Source organism: Platichthys flesus, chromosome 14, assembly GCF_949316205.1.
Source record: "Platichthys flesus chromosome 14, fPlaFle2.1, whole genome shotgun sequence".
In the NCBI taxonomy this organism is placed as follows: Eukaryota; Metazoa; Chordata; class Actinopteri; order Pleuronectiformes; family Pleuronectidae; genus Platichthys; species Platichthys flesus.
In genome coordinates this window covers 7807106-7833767 of record NC_084958.1, presented here as the reverse complement: position 1 = coordinate 7833767, position 26662 = coordinate 7807106, and the positions used below count along the sequence as shown (strand labels likewise).

General features: G+C 41.3%; 2 protein-coding genes across 3 annotated transcripts; both read right to left on the bottom strand.

The window, feature by feature from the left end:
• Positions 1-1848: 1848 nt before the first annotated feature.
• Positions 1849-18269, bottom strand: gad1b (glutamate decarboxylase 1b). 2 transcript variants are annotated; one of them, XM_062405191.1, is made up of 17 exons: positions 18002-18269; positions 16962-17078; positions 14993-15049; positions 12901-13038; positions 11612-11854; positions 10470-10560; positions 7113-7225; positions 6843-6958; positions 6406-6485; positions 6238-6292; positions 6002-6118; positions 4869-4933; positions 4709-4787; positions 4463-4612; positions 4174-4281; positions 3582-3671; positions 1849-3435 (listed from the first exon to the last, which is right to left on the bottom strand). In XM_062405191.1, the coding sequence occupies exons 2-17, from the start codon at positions 17035-17037 to the stop codon at positions 3262-3264; spliced, it is 1752 nt and encodes a 583-aa protein (XP_062261175.1). In that variant the 5' UTR covers positions 17038-17078; positions 18002-18269; the 3' UTR covers positions 1849-3261. The 2 variants fall into 2 exon arrangements, with proteins under 2 accessions (XP_062261175.1, XP_062261176.1); XM_062405192.1 differs by lacking the exon at positions 14993-15049.
• A 2501-nt stretch (positions 18270-20770) lies between these two features.
• On the bottom strand, positions 20771-24655 carry erich2 (glutamate-rich 2). The gene is made up of 10 exons (XM_062405003.1): positions 24511-24655; positions 22684-22720; positions 22556-22592; positions 22416-22464; positions 21829-21865; positions 21648-21739; positions 21440-21570; positions 21244-21301; positions 21087-21158; positions 20771-20995 (listed from the first exon to the last, which is right to left on the bottom strand). The coding sequence occupies exons 2-10, from the start codon at positions 22713-22715 to the stop codon at positions 20880-20882; spliced, it is 624 nt and encodes a 207-aa protein (XP_062260987.1). The 5' UTR covers positions 22716-22720; positions 24511-24655; the 3' UTR covers positions 20771-20879.
• Between the last annotated feature and the right edge of the window lie 2007 nt (positions 24656-26662).

The window sequence follows — 26662 nt, the reverse complement described above, 5'->3', positions numbered from 1 at the left end:
ACATGTCAACAATTGACACGTGTAAGATGAGCAGTTAGCAAAGTAATACAGAGGGAAGAGTAATTTATGTATTTTATTCGTCAGTCATATTTGTATTGCAGAAATGACTGATATCTCATGCATAAAAAAAAAAAAACTTACTGCTCCATTCCTCTTGGACATAAAGGCCCATAATCTGCCCTAACGATGTTGAATGCATCCTTCTTACAAGCTCGTTATGACGCACAAGAAAATCTTAATCAAAACTATATAACACATCCTGACTGTAATGACGATGGCAAAGCTTTTTCTTTTAGCTCAGATCCAACACAAGCTGCAAAAGCACACTTGCATCAACTATTTTCTAACGTCTCTCTGATATATTCTTTCAAGCCATATCACTGTAGTTCATGTGTATTGAGTAATAATATTATGTAAACTGCTGAGGTCAAATGTTGCACCAGTTGAGGTAAATCTACTGCACACACACACACACACACACACACACACACACACACACAGTATTTAAGCAATATTCATTAAATGCAATATTCAAAGTATCTTTACTGGGAAAAAAACAAGCCTTCATTATATCTGCATTTGAGCCGGAAATCCTTTAACCAGCTATATACTTTTCATATGATATTTGAGGCCCAGGGTAAACAGCGAAAGCACTTAAATGCCCGATGGATAATAAACAGTTACAGATCATAATGTCCTGAAAAATACAGACAGGACTCTACATTTCACATTGCAATTGATTGTGTCTTTGATGTGACTATGTGCATATACTGCATTAGACATCTGTGTTACATTGTTGTTTCTCTTGTGAAAGCCCGAGTCATGGCTCTTGCACAATATGCTGTTACATTGTATTATTTTGTATTAGTATTCACAAAGCTATACAGCATACAGCTTTGCATGAGTGTAAAGACAGAGAATCACCATCAGAGGGCACCAGCGCTACATTATATCTCTGTTGTCCACAAAGTAGAAGTTGAGCTTCTTGCCACAACCTCTCCTCCCTCTCATATTTGTATTGCCTCCATATAAAGGTTATGAAACACTGCAAGCAAAAGCCCTGTTCCACTGTGAAATGGTGGCTTCAGCCTCAGCACGTACTTGTGTAGGTGAATAAGTGCAAGAGGGAAGAGATGAGAGGAGAATAAGGAATGTGTGGATGGCAAAGAGATAAAGGGGGATAAAGAAGACGAGGGAAGAAGAATGTGAGAGGAAAGCAAAAACTACACGAGAGACTGGTGCAGATAGAAGAAGAGGGTTTCACGCTGGAGAGGAGCCAATCCGACACACAGCTGGAGGCCAAACAAAGCCTTCTCCAGGAAGATTAGGCAGAGAGGCAATAACGTTTTGTGTATGTGTGTAGCCATGAAACAGGCAATTCGGAGGCATAGGAGGATATTTGAGCTCAAAAACCAAAATATCTTCATATAAATTACACTTTGAGAAACCACTGAGCAAAATAAATATGTGAAAGACGAGTTTGACAGTTTTTCCTTCAATAGACTTTATTAAAGATGTTTTTCGAGATGGCATGATTGTGTTAAAGTGCCTACGGAAAAGCTCCTGGGAAACGTCCCCTTACAGCTGGGATTGGTTATGTACAGGAGTCACTGGCCACATACAGTACACAGGTAACTTTTAAATATGATTAATGCAATTGTTTCATTTTTATATGGTCCCTAGATACCATAAACACTTTATGGACATAACTCTTATATAATACTGCAATAGTACACATCCATTTAGAATGGAAGAAAGAAAGGTGAACATTGTGCAAAGACATAAAGAGGAACTCTTTTTTACATAAAATATCCCACTGAGCTCCTATAACACTGAGAATACAGGTAATATGTTTAACAATAAATATATTTTTATTACAGTAAATGCATTAGGATTAAGACAGATACAACAATCCTTTCTTGCCAGTCTCGAGAGGAGAGTACATTCCCACATCCTTGTGCTTCTCTCTAAAAACAAAAGACCAGCACGACTGCCAAAGGAATATATATAGACATCATTCTTAATCTCATCAGAAGGCCAGTCAGTCATCCTGAAACATTCAGTCAAAGAGACCAACAATCACAGAAAGAAACACACCATATAAATTGCATCGCAGTCGAGGGTCAAGATAACATTTTACAAACACCTATAATCTATAAGAAGTTATATATATATGTATTTATATATGAAGGACAATGGATTGCTCTGTTCCCGACTCTCTTTCTTTGGCTGACAAAATCACGATAAATAAACTTTACTCGAGTTCCTGTGATTACATTTATAAATGTATTACCATGTAATACGCATAAAGATACATTTACAAAAAAATACCTGAATCTGCAAACAGTGGCAATGCAATACACATTTGTACTTATATATAATAATCAAATATTAATATTTGAACAATGCTATAAACACATATGGCCATCACATGATTGCATGAAACAGAGAATGAGCCAGCGTTGTACAGGTTTGATGTTGTCACAGACTGGGGAAAGCTGCAGATATCTTAAATCTTAAATTTCTACCAGGGAAAATATTGCAGACTGTGGATCAGTTGCTGGAGGTGAGAACCTCACAGATTATCATACTTAGTACCTATGGTGTGCACATTAGCTTATTTTTAACACAGTGCTAGCCTACAATACATAACAGGGCCCACTCACTCACAGACACTCACACAAGCTCACACACACACTGTTTGAGGAGCTCGGACAGCTAGGTCGATGCAGAAGACTAAATATATATCCACAGTCGAAAGCACCAATGATTCAATTGTGTTTAGCAAATGCATGATACAGCAGAATTATTATTTCTGATAATTTGTAATATTTTGATCTATGCTTTTCTCCCTTTAATCATTTAATCTCACTCACACACACAGACTTTAAAGGAAAAACCTCCTTGGATGATAAAAGTAGATCACACACACACGCGCACACAGACATGACAAGATTCCACAGCACACACACACACACACACACACACATTAGAGTATGTAATTTGTACCTGGAACTTTCAGATATTGGTTTATTTATTTTCTCTATAGAAGGAATTATATGGGACAGTTAGAGTCTCTCTCAGTGCCAGTTTCTCTTCATTTGGAGAAACATTCAAAATGCTCGAGGCAGAAGAACCGAAAACACGTCCTATCAGTACTCTGCCTGCAGCACTGAGTGTTTCACCTCACTGATTACATCTTACATATTGGAAATATCACAGATAAGAGACCAGCAGGGGGCAGCAGTGATTGCAGAAGGTCTACAGGTCGTGACCCAGCCTCTCAATCTCATCGGTGAGGAAGTCGATGTCAGAATGGGTGACCGCGAGGTTGGAGACGACCATACGGAAGAAGTTGACTTTGTTGCCTTGGGGTTGGTAGCCCACCATGACGGTCCCTGACTCCATCATCATGGCCTTGATCTTCGGCGCCACCTGGTGGAGTAGAGAAACAGCAAATCAGAACCTTGGATTTCTGAGGAGGAGCCTGCTATGAACAATACTTATTAAAAACATCCTCTAGGTTTTGTGATTAAAAAGGAGGGATACATGTGAAATGGCAGAAATGAGAGGTGTTGTACCTGGTGGAGTTTTTCCCGCCGCTCATCGCCCTCTGGCAGGCCTCTCATGCTGGGTGGTATGTACCAGAAGCAAACGTTGGTGTGCTGGGGCTGAAACAAATTTAAATAAGATAGAAAATGAACAAAGATGGAGGCAGTGGGAAGAGTTCAAGGAACATCAACACAGAATTCAATGTTTTCTGTGTAAGCTAAAGGTTGGTAATCGCGGTATCCTCTGGTCAAAGCTGCGTCCACTGCCTGCAAATACTAGAGGCTGACCTTTCTGTGACTCGCTTGCAAACGTCTGGCTATCATCTCTGCTTCAGAGGTGTATATCTCTACAGCTGGAGACTCTAGTCATATGCAGTGAGCATGGGCATGGTGCACAGAGGCAGAAAGCTTGGTTAACGAATGAATGATGTGTTTATTACAGTCCTGCGAGGGAGACAGACCCTTATTTTGCCTTTTTTTCTCGCCATATAGAGGATTTCAAGAAAGAAGATAAAAAGTGTTTTCAGAAACAAATAACCAACCATGCCTTTGATTACCTGCAAATATTTCTGTCACTGCTCATGAACCAAAAGAAGCACAGTGAAGAATTAGAAACACTCACCACTCCATCAAACACCATCTGATATCCCTCCCTGTTCTTGATCTTGTTGTACAGGTACTGAGACAGGTCCAGACACCTGTCAATGTGCTGCTCGAACCCGATGGTGCCCTGCAGGGGAAAATCAGGCAATGATCACAACAAAACACGGCGTTAATGAAGTTAAAGCATCTGTTTTATGATTAACACTGCGACCATTCCTTTTGGCCTGAAGACATTTTTATATATGTTGATGAAAGGAGGTTTTTTTAATATTAGGCCAGTCGTGTGCATCCCCTCCACTCCATCTCACCTTGGCCTTCCACATCAGCCAGAACTTAAAGATGTCGACGTGTCGGCCGCACTGGATGGCCTTGTCCCCTGTGTCGTAGGCGACGTCGTACTGTTTGTCTGGTTGGAACAGGTAGCCAGCGCACATGGAGTTACATCCTGCCAGGATCCCCTGCGCATGAACACAAAGCACATATCCCTTATTAACCCTCTGTTCTACCCGCACACCTGCTCACGACATGTCAGCACCAGTGTGTGTTTGCCGTACCTTCTCTCTGACCAGGATGGCAGAGCACTGCAGAGGCACGCCCATCATCTTGTGAGGGTTCCATGTGACGGAGTTGGCCCTGCAAACGTTTCATCATCGTCTTAATGCACTGATGTAGATTCACTGACATTTTAAAACCCATTTATTAACATGTACTAACCTCTCAACTCCACTGAGCTTATGACGATGCTTCCTGGACATCAGCAGTCCACCACCCCAAGCTCCCTGAGGAGACAAGACACTTACTGTTACCCAGAGAGACCAGGACACTGTGCTACTGTTATAAAGCACTATATTGGTCAGGGTCAAAATACATTTCTGATCATCGTTTTTTTTGTTATGCTCCAAACAAGTGGAAAAAACTCCCAGAAAACTGCAGGTACACTCCAACTGTTAATTCTACGAAACCAATGCAGTGCCGGATCTAAACCTGCCTGTTTGGAATTAGCTGTTCTCTTGTCCTGTGTTAAAGCTCCAGAGCTACTTCAGAATTATTCCTTGTCATTAGAGACTTCTCCTCAAACTGTTCTACAATAAACTGTGCCTTTGGGTTGTTTGTGTGCTGGATGTTGTGTGCAGAGCTTTTTACAAACAGTCTGTGCTGCAGAGTGAAGTTAGAGAACTTTGTGTTCATCCTACCTGGTTTATCTGCAGGGAAGATTTTATAGTGAATTTTTGTAGTAAAATGAAACTGAATCAGATTTATTGCTGTTTATGTATTTGGTTTACATATAAGTCTGAATTATTTACTTAAGTGGTGTTATTTTTTCATACATTGCATGAAATATTAAAAGCTCTGAAATTCAGTTCGTAATTAAGCTTTGCAACAACAAAACGAAGGCAAATTGCCAAAGAGGAAGTGATTCCATGATTGTCGCTGCCATAAGAAGATAAGCACCTGGGACACTCGTGAACATTTGTGTCAGGCGACGATATGTTGAAATATAAATAATAATGTTACTCTATTGATCTGGTGGGGCAGATAATATTGGCCGCAGGCTGCTAGTTGCAGAGCTCTGTTAACCTGCAGGCGGCATGTTCAACCCAGACAAAAGGCCAACTGTTACTTTTAGTTTTTTATTTCTTATTTCATTCATCTATTTTGATGTCTGTAACTCCTTTCAAACCCCTTTTAAAGCTTATTTTTTGTATTGTCTTATGTTCTTTTGACAATTGGTGTTTTTTCTTTTTGTATTTTATATAGAGCACTTTGAATTGCCTTGTTGCTGAAATGTGCTGTGCAAACAAACTTGCCTCTCCTTGCTGCTACAATCAAACATTACATCGACTTACATCCACGTGCAGCCACAAGTTGTACTTCTCACAGATGTCAGCGATCTCATTTATGGGGTCAAATGCACCGTACACGGTAGAACCAGCTGTGGCGTTCACGAACAGCGGCACGCAACCCTGCAGAATCACCACACGTACAGATTAGAAGGAGAACATTTTGGTAGGTGAGTAAAAAACAAAGAGAGATTGATTCAAAATAAATAACAGCAGAAAAAAAATATAGGGAAGACACCGACCCTCTGTTTGGCGTCAAGGATCTTGGCCTCCAGATCTGCAGGAATGACTCTCCCCCTGAAAGAGCGCAGAGCAGTGCATCTCTATCATGACTCTATACTTAGCATACACGTATTTCATCCAATTTCTATACAGATTGTGGATTGAAATTCCTACAGTAAATCCCTTACCTCTCATCTGTGCTCAGCAGGATCACATTCTCCGTGCCAAAGCCCAGAGCAGCGCCGGCCTTCTTTATGGAGTAGTGGCTCTGTAGGGGGACGAACATTAGGACAATAACTCACCGCTCCTTGAAATAACAGCTCGACTCACGGAGAGCAGAGATTTGGTGAGCTAATTGCTACACGAGCTTTGTCTTTCTGGCTGCCATGGTGTCAGCTGTGCAATTCTTTACGGACAGAAGTAGATGTGATAAAAGCAAAAACGAATCCATTATAATAGCCAATGGCTTGATTCAAATAGACCTACTGATTACTACAGGACTTCTTCAATGGCCTCAATCTGCAGTCACTGAAGCATGGCACCCACTTTATTACGATACTTAAAATTATGTGTGTGTGTGTGTGTGTGTGTGTGTGTTTGTGTGTGTCTGTTCATGGTCACGTACATGCTCGGATGTGAAGAGGACGAGGCGGGGAGCGGCAGACATGCCCTTGGTCTTGACCTCTGGGAAATACTTGTAACGTGCGATCATCACGCTGTACATGTTGGAGATAGCGCCCCCTGTTGAGTAACGAGACGTCACATTATGCACCATGGAGAGCAGAAGGTACGCAAATTTAACATTATCATTAAAGCGGTGTAGGTTCATTGTCTTGTTTGGAAAAGTAATTATATTGTAATTACTTTGGCTGCGGGTGCAGTTATGATGACTCACCTGGTGAAAAGAGGCCGTCCCCCTCTCCGCTGGGCCAGCCAACCATCTCTATCATCTTCTTCAGAGTCAGCTGCTCCATCAACACAAACACTGGAGCAATCTCATAGGTGAACCTGTCAATCACATCATTCACCAAGCCACGCGTCAGTCAACATCACCACAAAGCTTAACATGTACTTTATTTCCCTATATTTTATTTGACCTAATTCTAGTTTTGATTAGTGGAAAAAGTGGTCACGCTTGAATTTCTCTGTCATATTTAGGGTTTTGATTCTTATTCATTTTGACTAATTATTTTACGACTGTGCTTTTATATTGCATGTGTGTTTTTCGTTTGTGAAGAGCATGAGAGAAGTGCTTTTTCCATGATAATATTATTATTATTATTATTATTATTAACAACTGCTTGAATAAAAGAAGGATAAAAGAAGATTATTACGCACACAATGGCAGATTAGAGAGGCCAAATAAATACACACACTCAAACACACACATTGGTTTTTCATTAGCTCTGCGATAATTCCAGCCAGAGAGCACAAACTGGAGCTGGTGCTGACTGGGCTAATTAAAAAGTGTCTGATAGGAGCAGGCAGCAAACATTCATATTCAAATGCCTCCTAAAAATCACTCAGTAGTTTAATTAAAGCACACAAAGCTGTGATGACTATCTGTCAGCCCTGCCAATCTCACTGGTGAGCCTGAATGGGGCTGATTTGATGGTTGAGAGGACGTGTGTGTGTGAGAGAGAGAGACAGAGAGAGAGAGAGAGAGAGAGAAAGAGAAAGAGAGAGAGGGAGACAGAGTGTTTTAAGGAGATAACAGCCTCCGTTGGCCCCAAAACACAGGTATTGAGGAAAGGACTGTGATTATCAGTGTCACTTTCAAGAGAAGAAGGGAAAAGATTAAAAGACAATAACCAATGTGTCAGAGAAAAAACAATAAAATAATTGATCCATAAACGACACAAGTAAGTAGGTTAAATGTGTCACATATTGCCTGAGTCTTGGTTTTGGCTAACTGACCACCCTCAGGACTGATCCCTGTTTACCCTGCGTCTAATGAGGCCAGTTACACAACACTCCCCCACTGCCATCAGCCACCACCACCATCCCCATCTGAAACAACAATAACATTATCTGCTCTCCCCCTTGATTCCTCTCCATATCTTTAACCAGGAGTTTGTAGTTTGTGGTTAGGGTGGCTAGGAGGATGGATAAAAAGCAGTGAATTGCAGGCGCATAAAGAAACCACAGAGGACGACTTAAGAAGAGGAGGGGGGATGTGGAAGCAGAGCAAGGAGAGGGGACAAAGAGGACACACGACAATAAGAAGAAAAGAAAAGATAGAAAGAAAGATGACAGCAATGATTGAGGAAAAAAAGATGGGAGGAAAAACATATGGATGAATAAAAATAGATGACCCCATTATGACTGAGGGGATTTGGCTATAATAGTAGCTTTTGTTAATATATCTGACTGTGACTACTGATGATGGACTGTGAGGATAAAATCACAATTCAAAATGTGTCATTCTGCAACCCCCCCACTGCACCAATTTCAGCATCATGAGGATTGAAACATATCTTGTTTTAAATTAGAATTATGCTTCATATAAGGATCACAATAATATCTAATATCCTGCTCGTCTCACGTATTCAAATTCATGCCGACCACATCAGACAACCTCTTTAAAATTCTCCTTCTGTCTGTGAGTCATTTCATGCCATAATCACAATAATGGTGATCATTATCGCAATCAGAGCCAATCACTGGTCTTTTCAGGGTGAAAATTACCCCTCAGTCACCTGCCCGTCTCCAGGGACAGCCCCTAAATGCCCTTATTATCATCATCAAGGGCACTCGATGTGTGTGAGTCTGTGTTTGAGTGTGTGCGTGTCTATGCGACTAACCCCTCTGACCCCGACCACACTCTCCTCTCAGCCCCTCAAAAGACTACTGGGTCACTCTGTATCCATGGGGACAATGGAGCCAGAATGACTCTCCGCGGGGAGCTGCGGCAGACACTTTCCTCAGTGCGACAGGGTTTTCTGTGCAGCCGGAGGACATTGTGTGTCAGTGTGGGGCCCAGCTGGCCTATCTGCTAAGACCAGCTCTCAATGAGCCTGCAGTCAATGGACTGGAAACCCTAGATGCTGTATCTGGGACAGCCAGAGCTGGTGTGTGTGTGTGTGTGTAAAAGTCATTAAGAGAGTGTGCGCATGTGTTTGCCAGTGTGTGAATTCAGTGTCCCTTTCTCTGGGAGCAGTCTCCCAACCAGGAGATGAGATGGGAAATTTTCCACCCACAGGAGGGTGGATTCCTAAGCTAATGTTTTGAGAATTGGGATAAATTAAGTATCTTAATTCTCCTTCAGCTTTTGGTTTATTATACTTAGGAGAGAACGGCAGCCAGAGTCGCTGAATGCTCAATTTGTGTATAAAGTCTGTGGTGTCCTGCCTGCTGTTTTACACTGTTTCCTGCTGTCTTTGCAGCTCCAGGTCAAGTTGTTCCATGAAACTCCAGGATGTTACATGTAGGTTTAAAACCGTAACATATTCGTTTTAATCATCCATTGACTGATTCTACTTTGTTTGTTTTAATGCTGTTATGTTGCTTGGTTATGATTTTGGTGGATTAAGGTTAAGGTACGTTTTTGGTTTAGGTAAGTAAAAAACTATGATAAAGGTTACAGTCAGGGTCCAGGAAATCAATGTGAGCCTATGTAAGTCCTTTGAAGTCAGGGAGACACGTCTGTGTGTGTGTGTGTGTGTGTGTGTGTGTGTGTGTGTGTGTGTGTGTGTGTGTGTGTGTGTGTGTGTGTGAGTTTGTTCTGTACTGATATTGAACAGTAGTATTAGTATGATGTCCCTCAATCTATTCTAGTCGTTACAGAGTTATAGCTTATTTGCAGCACATGCATGTGTGAGTGTGTGTGTGTGCTGAGAGTGTGGGTGATGTTGATGTGGTCCATGCCCTCTATCAGACTGGGCCACCATGTAACTGTGACCTAGGATCAATATGCAATCTAACCACCCCTGGGGGCTGGGCAGCTTCCGATATACAGTACACACAGTGGCAGCCCACCGTCTGTCAACACACGCTCTCTACAGGACATGACAAACACTTTATATAACTGCCCTGGGAGGCTGTTGGGACCAATGGTGGAGAGAGCTGAGGGAAACACCACTAGCGACTTCCACAATAAGTGTGTATGATGATGACTGCAGGCTGTTTCCAGTGGCCTACAAAGAGGAAATCTCTAATGTCCTCTCATGACATGTGGGGGTGTTCCCCCTGTATAGATGACTGTGTTATGCACAGGCACACAACAAATGGAGCAGTGTACTGTACGACTTACATGTTGGTGTTGGCGGTGGAGGTGAGCCACTCTCCAGCCAGACCGATGATGTCCAGACCAGAGGACAACTGGTTGAAAAAGCGTGGGTGACCTAAACACAAAATATACGTGGTCATAAATATCATGATTGTTATAAAGAGAAAGCAATCAGGAGGACATGGAGAAGACACATAATGACTGTAAAGTCCCACAAAGCTGACTCCTTCCTTCTGATTGTGAAAATAACCTTATAAAATAAACATAATATGAATGTGAGCTTTCATTTTTTATTCCCTTTTAGCCAAACCTGAAACCTGAGGGATGTGACATAGCGAGCTCAGTGTACCATAATTACACCGGTAACAAGGCTGCATGACAGCCATTTACACTCAAAGGTGCTTGCACACACAGGCCTGGAGCCTAAATGCAGTCATGGATATATAAGCACCTTGTTGGTGTATAGTGCTGTGTGACTCACATTATAAATGTGTCCTTTCTACGAAGTTGCTTTAAGTAGCCTATATATTTTAAATAGGAAAAGAAAATCTTATGCCGTGGCAAACGGGGAAAATACAGTTTCAGCACCAAGGAGAGCTCTTCCTTCGCCCACAATTGAATATAAGAATAAGAATAAAAAAAGGCATAAGAAAACACAACGTCTCAATGTGGGATGTGACTTGTAAGTGTGATGTATGAAACCCACGGGACAGTTTGAGCGCTGTCGTCTCTAACGAGACGGGCCGTGTTAGGATCCCCTCAGGCGACGCATGCTTTAATAAGTGGAGGGGGGAGAACAGGAGGATGTCAAGTGAATCACCAGGGGGACAATGAATTATCCAGACATCGTAATAAACTGTATACACTGTCTGGAAAACAGCTCCGTCCCTTGGGGTTAGTGATAAACTCACCTGTGTACAGTTAAAATCAACTCACATCAAAAGAGACACAATTGATGTTTTGGGGGGGAATTTAAATAGGTCCACTGTCACTCAGCATATTATTGGAGAGGTAAATATCATAGAATTACTGTGAGCCATCTATTTTTTGTATGTTTTATACAGTAATGTGCAGGACTTTATCATGGTCAAAATAAGGCCAGAGCTAAAGTCGGCTCTCTTATTTACATTCCCAGCTCATTATCTGCTGTTGGTGCCCTGACCCACCTGTCCGGACGCCATACTTGAGCGTGTCCCTGCAGTCCACCAGGATCTGCTCCAGGGACTCGGGCTGGTCGGACAGCTCCAGGTTGAAGCCCTCCATGCCCTCCAGCAGCTGGTGAGGGTGGTGGAAGTCCAGCACCTTGGTGGAGCGGTCGAAGGTCTTCTTGACGTAGTTGGTGAGGATGTCGACCACCTCCAACAGAAACTGTATGGTGGGCTCCTCTCCATTCTTGGCCGGCAGCAAGTCTGAGGATTGGAGGCAGAATTTTTCAAAACACTGGGCCGATTATATCTGTTTAACGGTGTAGCTTTTAGAAAGCTGTACCATTTAGACATTGTCTCAAGATTCCAATATTCCACGATCTTTATTGTCATTATACTCTTGTACAATGACATTGTAAGAGGCTAAAGAAGTTTAGTCATTTTTAAAGATGGAGGCCTATGTTTAATAGGCCAAGAATTTAACATCATAAAATGTATCATATGGGATAAGAATATTCTATAAATAACAGCCCCGTCTTTGGACGGTAATAATCATGGATTCTACAATTTTTTAACAATAAACAATCAATACATAGAACGCTCAGAATAAAGAAAAGTAAGATCATCATCCTGTCAAACAAAATCTCTATTGAATAGTTGTTTGATTGTCAGTGGAGAAGAAAAGAAAATGGTCCAAACCAGTGCACGTTTTTAATAAAGCCCTATTAGACAATATCAATTTACTCTTGCTTCTGAATTTATAATACCTCCCCTAAAACTAATAATATGTTACGAATATAAAAAAAAAACTAAATAAGGTTATTAGATATTATGTCACTTTTTTAATTCTTAGGGAGACATTTAACTGCTTTAGTTTGTATTATTATTATTATTATTATTATTATTATATTATTCTTTATACTAATAATTTCACTATTTTCAATCATTGTCCTTCATTCATTTATAGGTTATCAAGTAGGATAAGGTTTTTTACGTGGTTATAGTATTGGCAGCTATAGCTTTTACTTAGCTACAGATTTTTACGTATAGCTATGGCTTTGGGAAAGGTTTTTAAGTAGTTATAGGTTTGTACGCAGCTGTAGCTTTTTACATAACTGTCGGTTTAAACATGGTTATAGGTTTGTTCATAGCAATGTTTTTATGGTGCTAAAGGTCTTTGCTTGGCTATAGATTTGATAGCTATAGGTTTTTACGCAGCGATGGGATTTTAGGTAGCAGCAGGTTTTTAGGTTCTTACGTCATGTGTAGTTTTTTAAGTAGATATAGGTTTGTTTGCACGTGTCTCTTACCTCGTGCGAACAGGTTGGAGAAGTCGGTCTCGGTGTGGCGGAAGCCTGGCTCCCGGTCACTGTTGTCACACGACAGTAGATTCTTCTGGCCTGTGAGCCTTCCTTTCTCTTCCATGCTGTTGTTCTTCTGCAGGAACCCTAGGGTGTTACACGGTTGAGGGCAGCAGTTATCACCAAACACCTCCATCCCACACACGTAAATACTTGAATTATGAGACCAAAAACATAAAAGTAAATTATATAATAGCTAAATAATAAATGTCCAAATATTCTGTATTATTTATATTAAATGTAGGTGGAGGGGCAGCTATTCAAATGATATCTGTGTTATCTAAAGTCAGCTCCTGCTGCACCTATCCTTTCAACAGAAATGCTTTTCCATTGGAGGCCAACTTATATATAGGCCACACGTACACACCCACACACAGACACACACAGACACACCCTCTCAAGCAATAGGCACCGGGGTTGCCGCCCCACCCTGTGTGACATCACGACCACTCCCCGGGTCAGGAAGCACCCACCCATCCACCCAGCATCCTCCTGCTCTGTTCTCAGACTGAGCGGCTCAGTGCGCAGGACAGCCCGCGGAGATGATCCATGCCGCCAATAAACACACAGCCCATAAAGAGGGGTTAATGAAGGATGTACAGAGCCCCGGAGCAGACTGAGACCTGTCTGTGAGCCGTTTGCGTTTTCAACTCCGTGATCGATCCATTTTCTGCATATGCAGGCCCCTCAGTATATCTGCGGCATAATGACTGGGCCTAATTGTGCGCAAAAACGTGGCAAAGCCCCACGCTGTTATCTGTAGAACACTATGTCCTCGGCTTCCTTCCCTGGAAACTCTATCAGATCGTGCTCGTTAAATACTAAATGACACCCTCACAGATCAATAGACATATATGAGACCCTCATAGAAACGTATAGACATATTTCCAGTTCATGTCCCTGCAGAACCAATCAAAATCAGTTTCCCAATCTCAGAAATATCAAACATATTCGATCCAAAGGCCAATAAGATATAAAGATTGATCACATCTATGGCCTTCATCTTCAATGTGTAATAATTCTATAGAAGATCTAGCGTTCACCTGAATCAGGGGCCATGAAAGGGCCACAATTTACGTAGAGGGGCCAAGTACATGTCCAACATCCATGTCCAACTCCTGATTAAGTAAAGTGCATATTTAAGTCAATCCTTGTTTTCTGATAAGCTCCATTTCTTTAGTTCAAAGCGTTATAGGATTTATTTTAGAAAAGTGTTCCTTGATCCAAACATTAAAAAAAGCTTAGAAATAAAAATTCTTAACAAATGGCCGTATTTAACTGTAGCGTTGTTATTACTAAGTAGTTATTTAAAAGCACGGCTCCTGCTAAAGAGAAACAAATTGCTTCAGATGATGGATCTGCTGCTCTCCACTGTGATATGTAAATAACTGTCATTTGAAGATGTGTAAGAGAAGAACCCTCCTTTATTTACCATCTAATTTAATAGAAGCTCTGGACCACCGCATAACCCATATTTCCAGGCTTGTCTCCTGAATTTTTTTTCTCCCATGATGAAAATGAAAAAGACATGTGGGGTTCAGAGGGGGTTGGGGGTCTTATTACCATCAGACCTACAGGCTAATGTCCACTGACCTTTATAGGATGGAAACGCAAAGTGACAGTCGTAGATCAACGTGCTTTTATCTTGGCCTATAATTCAGAAGGCCTCAAAATATAATAACTTAACAGAAATAAACTGTCCACTTCCCAGTCCCTAAAACTCCCTTCCTCAGAACTGCTTTCATGATGTGACTCTGTTGGGTTGTTGTCTATAATGTGTCTTTCATTCTCTTTCACCTCTTTCAAGTCTTTGTTTGGTGTCCTTGATATTCCTTTAAAGGGCTTTATACAAATAACATTTATTATGGCAATAAATACAAAAATAATAACCATGAAGAAGAATTAAAAATGACTATATGGGCCACTCAAAATCTGATTCGTCCTTCTTTTTTTTATGGGATGTCAAGAACAGTAAAACACAGTATAAACATGAAGTTGCGTGAATCGGCGTTTGCAGGGCCCCTGCGCAAAAAGAACTTACCACAGATCTTCATCCCCAGTTTCCGTGTGCATCCGTGCATCCACGCATATTCGTTGGCTAAAACAGAATGAACCTTTTAAGTTTCATCAATAGCAGGCCGCGGGGATTACACGTAGATCATCATGGGATGGATAAAGCCATACACAGCAGCACATGGTGGAGGCGTGATGCGCACGGCTCTTGGCCAGGTGTGTGACGCAAGATTTTTTTTAATTTTTCTATCTATCCACCTTTTTTTATTTACCACTGAGCATAAGGGGATGGGTCTGATAACATATCCGATTTAGGTTCAATCAATAGGGACCGGCGGTGGCTCACACACCCAGCCAAGGGGCGGAGTGGAATTAACACCCGTGAAATGAGCTCACGAAAGAGGGCAGGAATTAATTGAGTGAAACACGGTGTGTGACTGGAGCGAGCTGGCAATGTCTGTGGCCGGGGAAGTATATAGCAGGCCAGGTGCGGAAACTTACTGTATAGTGGTCACACACACACACACACACACACACACACACACACCACACACACACACACACACACACACAGAGCCGAGCGTGGACATGCGTGAGATGGAGCAGAAGAAGCCAGAGCGAACGAATAAAATGCAGAGCGCACGGCGGCGGCGGCAGAGGCGGCACAGAGCACACCTGATGGAAAACTTTCAAAACAAAACCAAGGAGCCTATTTGAATTTACTGAAGCGATTTCATCCTGAGAGAGAGAGAGAGAAAGAGAGAGAGAGAGAGGGAGGGAGGGAGAAAAAGCAGCTCGAAGTGCTGAGGCCAATGCATACACGCAGACAGACACGCACACACGCACGCACAGACACAGGAAGCCGCACCAGGCATGAGATGGAGCGTGGCGGAGAGATAATGGCAACATCCAGCAGTAGCAGCAGCAGCAGCCATGAGCAAGTCAGACAAAAACAAACATCTTCCTCTTTTAATGGGCTTTCTTCACATTTCAAATCACTCTGATACTGTAGAGACATGAATTAGCACCCGAGGGCCACAAATAAATACAGGCTTAAAAAAAAATACCAAATTTAACGAGTGGAGATTCATGAAATTAAAAGTGAACTCTGGCCCCTCAGGCAATACAGCTCATTTCCTTTCTAACGTTTGGCTAGAGACAAAAAAAAAGAAAAAAGAAGCCTGTAATTGTTTCGGTGCGTTGCACTGCAGATGGCTGCTCAAGTGCACCATTATGGAGACGATTTTGCGAATGCGACAAAGGCTTAAAATGATGAATTAACCCATGGGTTAATGTTCCTATAAATAGACTCAGGCACGTTTAAAAAAAAAAGAAGAAATGAGCTGCATAGGATTTCTTCAACGCTAATCAATAAAATCCGATGCTCTGAAGGCCTAAAACGTTCAGAGATAAGGCGAATAATGACAAACATAAATCATCATAGAATAAATCCGGAAGGATTTTGAGGAATTTGACGAAATCCTTCGAAAGAAATCACCAGCAGAAATGTGTTTCCGTGAAATGCATTTCTGCTGTAACATTATCACCAGCGCGCCCCTGGGTCATTATAAATATCGTTGCCGTCAGTGCGCGTAAATTCTGTGCCGGGTCCACAGCCCGGTGCGCACGGCTGATCCTCCAGACAGCGACAGGCAGCTGTGATGGCTCTGTTTTTAACCGCAATGATTAACGACAGAGCCCGTACAGCAAATGGCCCGGGAGAGAGTCGCTTTTATCAGACAGAGAAGGAGGGGAGAGGGAGACAGAGAGGCAGCCACAGGCGGCGAGGTGTGTGTGCGTGCGTGTGTGTGAGGGAGGGGTGAGGGTGAAGCCTCCTCGTTGGCAATAGCACTGCAGGAGTGTCTCTGAGCAAGGCACCGACTCTCTGTAAGCTCCAGTGACCCATTTACGCACAGCTACGAGCGCTTATAACGAGAATCGACACCCCAGGGTGATGGAAGCAGGACCATCAACAGAGGGAGGAGAGGGCCCCTTACTTGTGGACGGAGGTATTAAATTGGCGGTGTTGGGGTCCTGGTCCCCGCCGGTGGCTCTCGGTTCAGACGTGGCCATCAGTCCTCTGTTATCTGATCTCGAGCTGGAGGATAATTCAACTGCAAATAAAACGGGTCCAAGGTTAGGGAAGACCAGGTCGCCTTGTCCGATTAATACATATGTATAGCCTATATATATTTGAGTTATTACAAAGGGTGTAATTGTTAGAGGAGGGTGAATGAGGAGAAAAGGATGTGTGCGTCCACGGGAACGGATTATTCCTGAGGGATGGCAGGGTGGGCTGTGAATCAAAGAGCGCAATGTGGAGAGGATTGCGCACGACGCACAAGCAGCATGCCCCGGATAAATACTTATGATGAAAACATAATGTCTATGTGGGGGCTTTCCTTTTAGGAACAGCAATCCATATTGAAAAATTACGCTTTACAAAAACAAAGGAAATGAAGAAGTTACCAGGGAGCTGAATACGGAAAAAAAAGAGGCGGTATTTTCTACAGTAAGTTGCTCATTAGAGAAAAATACATTTATTATTTTTATCAGACAAATCTGAGTTTATCTGTCATAAACACACACTCACAGATGGCAGGTGATCTTTTTTATATTATATAATTTAAAACAGAGTGACTCCTCTCAGCCTGTTTTGGATGAGATGTGAGTCGAAAATAAATTTAATTTAATAATATATGCCAGAGAAGCCTAATCACTCCCATTGTAAATAAGATTGGTCAATGCTATTTAACCATAATGTCCACATAAATAACCACATGCCATTCACCTATATTGACTCAGCAATCGACATTTCAATTAAGTTGCGCTTTAAACAAGCGTCTCCCACACTGTCATTACTCAATGTCAGCGAGCAACGAGAGACACTCATCTGGGACTATTTTCTCTCCAAGGACACAGTTTTGTTTTCTTATTAACATCATATAATATCATCTCTGACGTTATGAACAACACTACTCTGTCTTTATATCGAAACATACGGGATAAAGGCGCAGCTGGAATAGAGGCATCTTACCGGCTCTCGGGCGCACAGGTTGTCGAGTCCAGAGAAACTAGAAGTGGAGATGTTAGAATCGCCACCTAAAGGCGCGACAGAGAAACAGTCCAGAGGCGGAGACGGTGAGTATATAGCAGCGGAGCGCACTAACAAAATCCCATCCAGCGGCGCGCAACTGACCCTTTCTCCCTTAAGAATATATTTATTTCTTTATTCGTTATTTATATATCTCAGGCTCCGGCTGCCCATTGGTCTCTTCACGCAGGCGTGAGTCACAGCCTTTCCTCCCACTGACGACTAATGAAGCCTCCCTGAGTGCCGCTGACAGCCACAATCCACTTTAAGGAGCCTAAAAAGCCAAAAGGAAAAACACCAGTGACGTATGCGCACCCCATTGCGCGTGTGTGTGTGTGTCTCCAGGTGTGGGTGGGTGTCACAGGATGGAGGATGGAGACTTGCATGTGAAATGTGCACATATAGAGATTGACCTTGGGATGTCAAACCTACTTGGTTTATGGTGATTCAGTAACAACAGATACAGATATTAATGTCCCAGCTTTACATCTCTTTATTCCTGTGATGGATTGAGTTGGATGGACCTGTGGAGGCTCGGTGTTTCATGACATCTATTTAACCAGGTGATTCAACCCAGTATAAAGAAATTTCTTATAAAAGGCAGCGAGGGATGGAGAGAGCAGCGTCCATGACTCAACCACCTCTCCATCCATCCATCCATCCACACAAGCGCCGATGTTGTATTCACCTTCATGACAACACTGCATGCATCATCATCTCTGACCTGCACCTCTTTTTTTTTATAACCTTGACATGGACAATAACACCGGGGACATCAAAGTGAGTGTAGCCTGGCGGGCGTTGACTTAGTGTCCTCACTGTCCTCCCTGTGCCTGCATGTGAACCAGTCCACTGAATGGACCATGAAGGGACCAGCCATTATGCCCATTCAGCCACTGCAAATTATTATAAAGCCCGTATGTGATGGCGTCCAAACTGTCTCTGCTCCCGAGTCATGCGTGTAGAGATGACTCATAAAGAGAAGCAGTGCCATATAACTAATAATGTCATACTGGGCAATAGGATTCAAAATGTTGTGCGCTGATAGTACCATACTTAACAATTACATTTGTTCATAGAAGACACATCAAGACAACAACCCATTATTTCCTCTTTGAAAATGTATCTCAAATAAAAAACTTTGTGCAGATTGAAAAGTTTGACCCCCACAAACAATCCCACATCGACTTGCTTCAGTGAGACAGGACTCATTTTCCATTCAGGTGCCACTGAACCCTATTAAAGAGGAAGAAATACGAAGGGAGCCCCGCAGTCAAATCTCAAACATCACTGGGAACCCAAAGGAGCCATGGTGGAGAAATGGTTTGTGGTCATGTATGTGAGGAACATTGCAATCTACTTATCGCTGTACACGTATCTGATGTTTTTGTCTTCCACGGACAATTAATAAGCCACATACTTTTATTTTTCATATTTTTCAATATTCGCATTTAGTTTATCTTTGTCAACCTCGACCAAGCGAAGCGATACGTCAACGTTTCTTTGCACCAACTGAAAATCGACCCAAAAACAGGTGTATAGAAATTCATAGTAAAGCTCATGGAGAAAGTACAGGTGTCTTTTAAACCTTGAATTTTCGGTTCTCACAGGTGTTTACTGTTTGACTGGGCTGAGAACTTAGCTTAGGTTAAAACCAAAGTTAAAATATTTTTACAAAATAAATATTTGTAGGAGGAGCTCCCCAGCACTGCAACCCCTCAACATACTCAACAGTACTGTGTTGGCTGTGGAACCCTTAGGTTTCTGGGATCCACAATCTCCATGAACCTTAAGTGGGAACCCAACATAAATACAATCATCAAGAAGGCCAAGCAGAGGTTGTACTTCCTGCGCCAGCTTAGGAAGCACAACCTGCCTCAGGAGCTGCTGATCCTGTTCTACTCTGCAGTCATCGAGTCTGTTCTCTGCACATCCATAACTGTTGGGTTTGGATCGGCCACCAAATTGGATAAAAATAGATTCAAAGGGACAGTCAGGTCTGCAGGAAAGATCATCGGTGCCAACCTGCCCACCATCCAGGACCTGTACACATCCAGAGTCAGGAAACGGGCAGGAAAGATCACTGCAGACCCCTCTCAACCTGGACACAACCTTTTCAAACTCCTCCCCTCTGGTAGGCGCTACAGATCTCTGTTCACCAAAACCAACAGACACAAAAACAGTTTCTTTCCCCTCGCCGTCTCACTACTGAACAGCCAACCCACTGTGGCACTGTGCAATAACTCTGGATCTTTACAATAACCACTGTACAGTTACTCCCGAAATTATATTATAATTATATTTAATTATATTTATTTATTTCACCCTCACTCTATAACCGTAATACTCATGCCATTTAATATTTATCCCTGCACTTCTTTTCTTTCTTTTCTTAGACCGTCGCGCTGTTCGCACTGTTTGTATTGTTTTGTGTTGTTTTGTGTTGTGATGTGTATTCCTGTTTAAGCACACTGAGAGCCACTTTATCAAGTCAAATTCCTTGTTTGTGCAAACTTACTTGGCCAATAAAACCTGATTTAGATTCTGATATCATGTCGTCTGAATTGTTTACATTTTTTTTATTAGTTTATTTATTATTATTATTATTATCATTGCGTTGCATTCACATTTACCTTGTGCAGACCAGTTCATGTATTGTGTGCACAGTACAGAACAAATATCTGTGAAATAAGTGACCAAAGTGACTCTGTATTAAAATGTAGAATATGTTTTTTCAAAAGATGCTTACAGTAAAGTCAAGAGAGATTAGTCCAATCGATTTAAGGGGAGATGACATGTGTCTGTTCACTTATGTGTCTTCTTAATAGTCATCATCATCATCATCATCATCAGATGAGGAAGAAGAGGAGTCTTCATCATCATCGCTAAGGTCATCTTCTTCCTCATCTTCCTCCTTGCTCTCCTCTTCCTCTTGCTCTAAGGGGAAGAGACATGACAACAAGTGATGGTGTGTTTTGGAAAATGCAGCCTCTGTGTTAGTGTTTATATGAAGGGCGAGGAAACTCACCCTCCAGCAGCTTCTTCTGGATGAGCGAGAGAAACTCAGAGGCCTCAGGATGGTCTGGTTCATAGATTAGAACTGGAATGAGGAGAGAAGAGTCATCATCACTGGCTGACCTCACCGGTGGCTGATGTATTGACTGTACAGCTGCATGGATACATACTGAGCTGACACAGCTTATGGGCGAGCGGCAACTCTCTGTCCACCACAGCTCTGAGGAACTGAAACCAAAAGAACCTGATCTGAATTCAAGTCTATTTTCACGTTCAAATTGACAACAAGAACACCTGAAACCAAGCACTTAAATTGGAGCCAACCTCTCGACACAGTGTGTAATCACTGATCAACACTGTCTTTACCTTTAATTTCAGGCCCAAGGGAGCGGCGAGATCTTCATCCTGAGCGTCATCTTCCTCTCTCTGCCCTTCCTCCTCCTTCACCTCATGTGTATGGAGAGGTTCAACAAGCGGAGGAGTATGAGCCCTCCCTCCTGGCAACCATTAATTATCATTGTCACCATTGTTTACTGGCTACATTTCTTTCTTTGCAATTCTACAACAAACCGACCTGGTTCTCCTGGACCCGACGACTGTGTGTTCCTCCAGTCTTTCATTTCCAGCTCTTCTTCTTCAGCCGCTGATACGGCGCCTTTTTCAACCCTGAAATCATGTTGAAGATTTAAAACGGGACATTGGGTGTGTGTTTCATTTGTCTCATTAACCTCTGTGTGTGAGAGGTGAGTACACACCTTGGTGTTATGTTCCCAGATTCCTTCCAAACACAATCTCCAAGAGAGAAGAGAGAGAACAACAGACACGCTATATTTTTCTATTTGGCACAACAGATATAAATATTTAATATTAAATACATTGGAGGAGAGAAAGCTGAAACTGTCTGGATATCTGATGCTACTACCAACATTAAACTTACTGATAAAGGAAAATAACACAGATAGCAAAGAACATCTCGGGATAATAAAACAACAGTAATGCAGGCCTAGAGCAAATGTAAATGAAAATAGAATGGTGATGTGATTAAAGGTCAAAATTAGCTCTAAGTTATAAAGTTAACTTCTTTTCAAATGTGCATATTAGTTCATGTGCATGGTAAACACTGATAAACTTCAATTGCAATGACAATGAAAGTGACAATTTTTTTCATTCAAAATAAAAAGTATTTCCAATGGATCTGGTGTTGTGAGGCTGCTTTTAGTGGAGGAAATTATCATCTCTGTCTTTCCAGAAATAGATTTCTCCCTCTAAAATTGTTGAACATTATGCAAATGAGTACTGATTAGATTCATTGTGCGTTGCTCTTAGAGAGTCCCTCTCATACCTCCTGTGTGCTGGACATCCTCACTGGGGGATCCAGTCTTTTCAGTCTCCTGGCAGGAAGGAAAAATGCAGAGAATCCTAGTGAAGGAAAACGTGTTTCTGTCAGTTCCCTAATGGTAGAATCTATCTCCGAGTACCCACCTGTCTTGAATGAGGCCGGGTGCTGGCAGGAGAACTCCTGAAGGAAGCCGAAAAAACATCGAGATGAGCATTGTAGGTTTTGACAGATATGTATATTTCTTAAAATTATTTTATTCCTAATTCCTTACCAGGGTTTATCGGTGACTGTCCTTTTCTTCATTATCTCTATAATGATTAATAATTATTAAGATTAGTATCTTTTCATGAAAGGCTCATGATCAGCAGAAGGAGAACATGGAATTCAACTGGAATCATAATTCATCCGCCAACCAGGCTATGTTTCCCCCCGTCTTTTTGTTGATTGGTTTGTTTGCAAGAAGGATTATACAAAAGTCAACACAAAACTTGGTGGAAGGATGCGTTATGGGTCATGGAGGAACACATTTATGCATTTATCTGTGAGCTTCACTAACGTTGTAAGAACAGGTTCCTTTTAATTATTCAAATATTGCAGGGAAGAATAGTAACATCAAACATATTTCCAAAATATTGAAGGATCTGTTATTCTTGATTTTTCTCTCCTCCTTCTTTACATTTTCACAGATTTTCCAGTGATTACATGGATCAGGCACATTAAGGGGAGTGGTGTCTATGAGTGTGTGAAAAGTGGTGCAGCTTAATTGAATTGGAGGGGACTTATGGGCCTTGGTGGAGGTATGTGGTCTAATCCATTAAAATGGACATGAATCTGGGTGTGATGTTCAGTGCATGGATTGGCATTTGAGGGAATATCTTCTTATCATCATGTTTGTGGGTCTCAGTGTGTGCAGATTCAACTTCTACTGATGGCTACATCAAGGTGGCGACTTTCAATCAAATAAATAATCAAAATAAACAGCTTACAATATTAATAAAGCAGTGAGTTGTGCAACAACTGCAAATTCCGAGGTACAACCAGCACAGTGTTGAAAGTGCCACTATTTCTATACCGTTTATAGCTGTTTAACTGGTGGAGGATTTCCCCAAACATTCAGAACCTGGCAATGGAATTTCAAGCACAGAAAACACCTAAACACATCCTCATTGCATCTGAGTATTATCATAAAACCTCTGGTACTTTTATAGTGATTATATTGCTTGTGAGTTTGTCTGTGATACTGCGAATATTCTGATGTTATTATCCCATAATGTCCAAAAAGCGAGGGGATACAGCCATTCAAGTATTCTAGCGATAAAGTCCTTTTTCACATTACCATTTTCATATTATCTTTTCAAATGTGCAATATTCACTGTGCTAGACTCATTTGTAGAAACAATTCTGTCTAATGCAAACCGTTATGTGCAATCCATTCACTGTACATAATCTGACACATCATATATTTCTTTACACTGTATATACCGTTTAAATCAAATTTATAAATTTCTATATATTGTTGTATATTTCTATTTCTTTATATTCCTTCACCAAAGCACTGCATGCTACTTATTCCATGTCTGCTGCTGCTGTAACATTGCAAATATCCCAATTGGGGGACTAATAAAGTAAAATAGAGTAATAAAGACTGATCTTATCTTATCTTAAACACCATTGATGACTAGTTGAGGTATTCAGATCTTTCAAGACATCACATCATTGAAAAACTGTATTTACTCAAGTTAAAGTATGTTATGATAAAGTATTAGCACCAAAATAATAGTACAGTAACACGAGTAGTACTTATTGATGCATTTATGTGCAAGCTTCACTATGGTTGCAAGATGGGCTTAATTTTTTAATGAATTCAATTACTGCAGGGTAGATTCATCTGACGTTACAGCGACATGATCAATTAAACTAAATTGAGAGACTGAGAATTAAGCAGCAACTTCTGCAAAGCTGTCAAATAAATGGAGTTCTGTAGTATAAAATGCAGTACTTGGCTCCATGTATCTAGCCAATAGAATAGTGTCAACACTTAAGGAAATAGGCTATATCTCTGTAGTACATCCAAATGTATTTAAGTAACATGACTCACCTACTCATGGAGGAATATAAAGTAATTTGCAGCCTGTAACCCTTGTATTTTGTAATTTCTTGCGATGTTAGCTGACATGTCCTGGTCCAGTCTGCAGTTAGCTAACAGCTAAAGCTAACAGCTAACACACGTCAACACAGCGAGACAGGGCTCCAGCGTCACCATGGCAGCGAAGTTCCTGCTGCCTTCACGGACTGCAGGATCTTTACCTTCAAAAAAACATTAACTAGGTCAGAACATTATTTTCGTGTGGTGTTATACATACATTTGGCTTGGTATTCACAAATGGATGAGATACTATAGCATTTGGTCTGAATGCAAAAGGATGAAGACTGTTATGATGTGATTCTAAGTCCTTATATCACTAACATGAATTTAAGTCCTACATATAATCTTTAAAGTTAAAGGAATAAAACCACAAAGATTTAATGAAAATTTAAATATATTTCCTCTTTTATATGAATACGAATATTCATTTGTGTGTTAATGTTAATTATAGTACTAATAATGATATAATAATAATAATATACTGTTCCCTTTGGCAGCTACTTTGTACTCAAAGCAAATGATGACAAAAGGAACTAGGTCAGAGACAGTCCAAACTTGTCCAGTGACCTTTAGAGGGCAAAATATAATAATGTGTTTCTGATTCTTAAACCTTTGATTGGCCTGTATAATGTTTTAGTATGTATTTTAAACATTGCCACATATTCTGCTCTCTCCTTCCTCTTCAGTTGTCAGCAGCAGTGCAGAGTGTTTTTGGCTGCTCCATCCAGGAAATGAAGCAGGCTTAATTATGCGCCAAAAGTAGTTGACTGTATTTAAGCTGCAAATAAAGAGAGTATTTTAAGGTATCTTTCCCAGGCCCCTCTTACACATAGCCTTCCTTTTCCTGTCCACCCACCATGTCAGCCATATTTTATCTAATAAGTAGCCGTAATTACTACATTAGCTGTGCACACACCAAAAGAGCTGCTCTCAGTCTTGAATCTGTGTTCGAGATGACGTGAGGATTGTGTGTATGTGTGCAGTTAATAGGTTCATGACTCTTCAGCATTTGACTGCATTGTCTCACGGTTGTCTTCAATCCTCAGGAAGATACAATCTGTCGAGTGGACTGACAGGCCCTGAGACTCAGGGGCTAAATTGGAACTTGACTGACAGGCTCGTTCATTTTCTGCCACAGTCTGAAGCACTGGTTAGAGAAAGGTGAGGTTAGTTTGGTGTGTCACATCCCTCACCCCCTTCTCTCTTTCTATCTCTCTCTCTCTTTCTCTCTCTCCCTCTCTCTCTCACACACACACACAGAAACACACGTCAATTAGGTGGTGCAGTGAAGTTACTCGGACTGAGCGCTCCCTCGAGAACCCTCCTCTCATGCACGCCAACGTGCCGCTGAACCGTATGCATGTGTTTTTAAGTGAGTGCGCATGTGTGCGTTTAAACTGAGTTTTGAAGAGTGTCAAAGTGGAGAAGAGGCCATCCATCCCATCTGGAGAAAAACTTAGACTTTTCACTGCACCAGCAGAAGAAATGGTGATGATTTATGAGGTGCAAAATACTTGAGCTTATGAACTTGTCATATACACAAATTGGGTTTTCCTGTTTAACATCATGAATTTTGCATATGTCCCCATTTAGTGTATAATGTTAGGAGCCTTCAGTATTAATATTAATATGTCATTAAGGTACATTCCTGCATGAACAAAACAAAACAAATGGTACATCGTCTCCAGAATATAAACACTTTGATGTCATCAATCCCTTAAGTCTGGAAATTTGTTGTGAATATTTTGCCTCCATTAGTTGTAATTCATCTCAATCTTTTCTATGTTGTTTTATATTAATATCTCGCAGCATGACAGGTGCATCACTCAAATTGGTCCGACAAACATTCCAAGCCACAATTAAGGTATTAAAACAGAACTAAAAACACGAACTTTGGGCTTAAATGCTTTGGAAGGATAACAACAACCTTCGGCCTGTGCATGATATTTTTTTACACAAATTCATTCACTGCAGCCAGACATCCTTTCAACCCACATTTTATTTAAATTGTAACAAAGATTTAACAAAGTCATCAACTGCGTTCGACCAATTAAAACTGTATAAAAACAATGCACAAATCGTACGTGGTAGTTTTTGAACATGG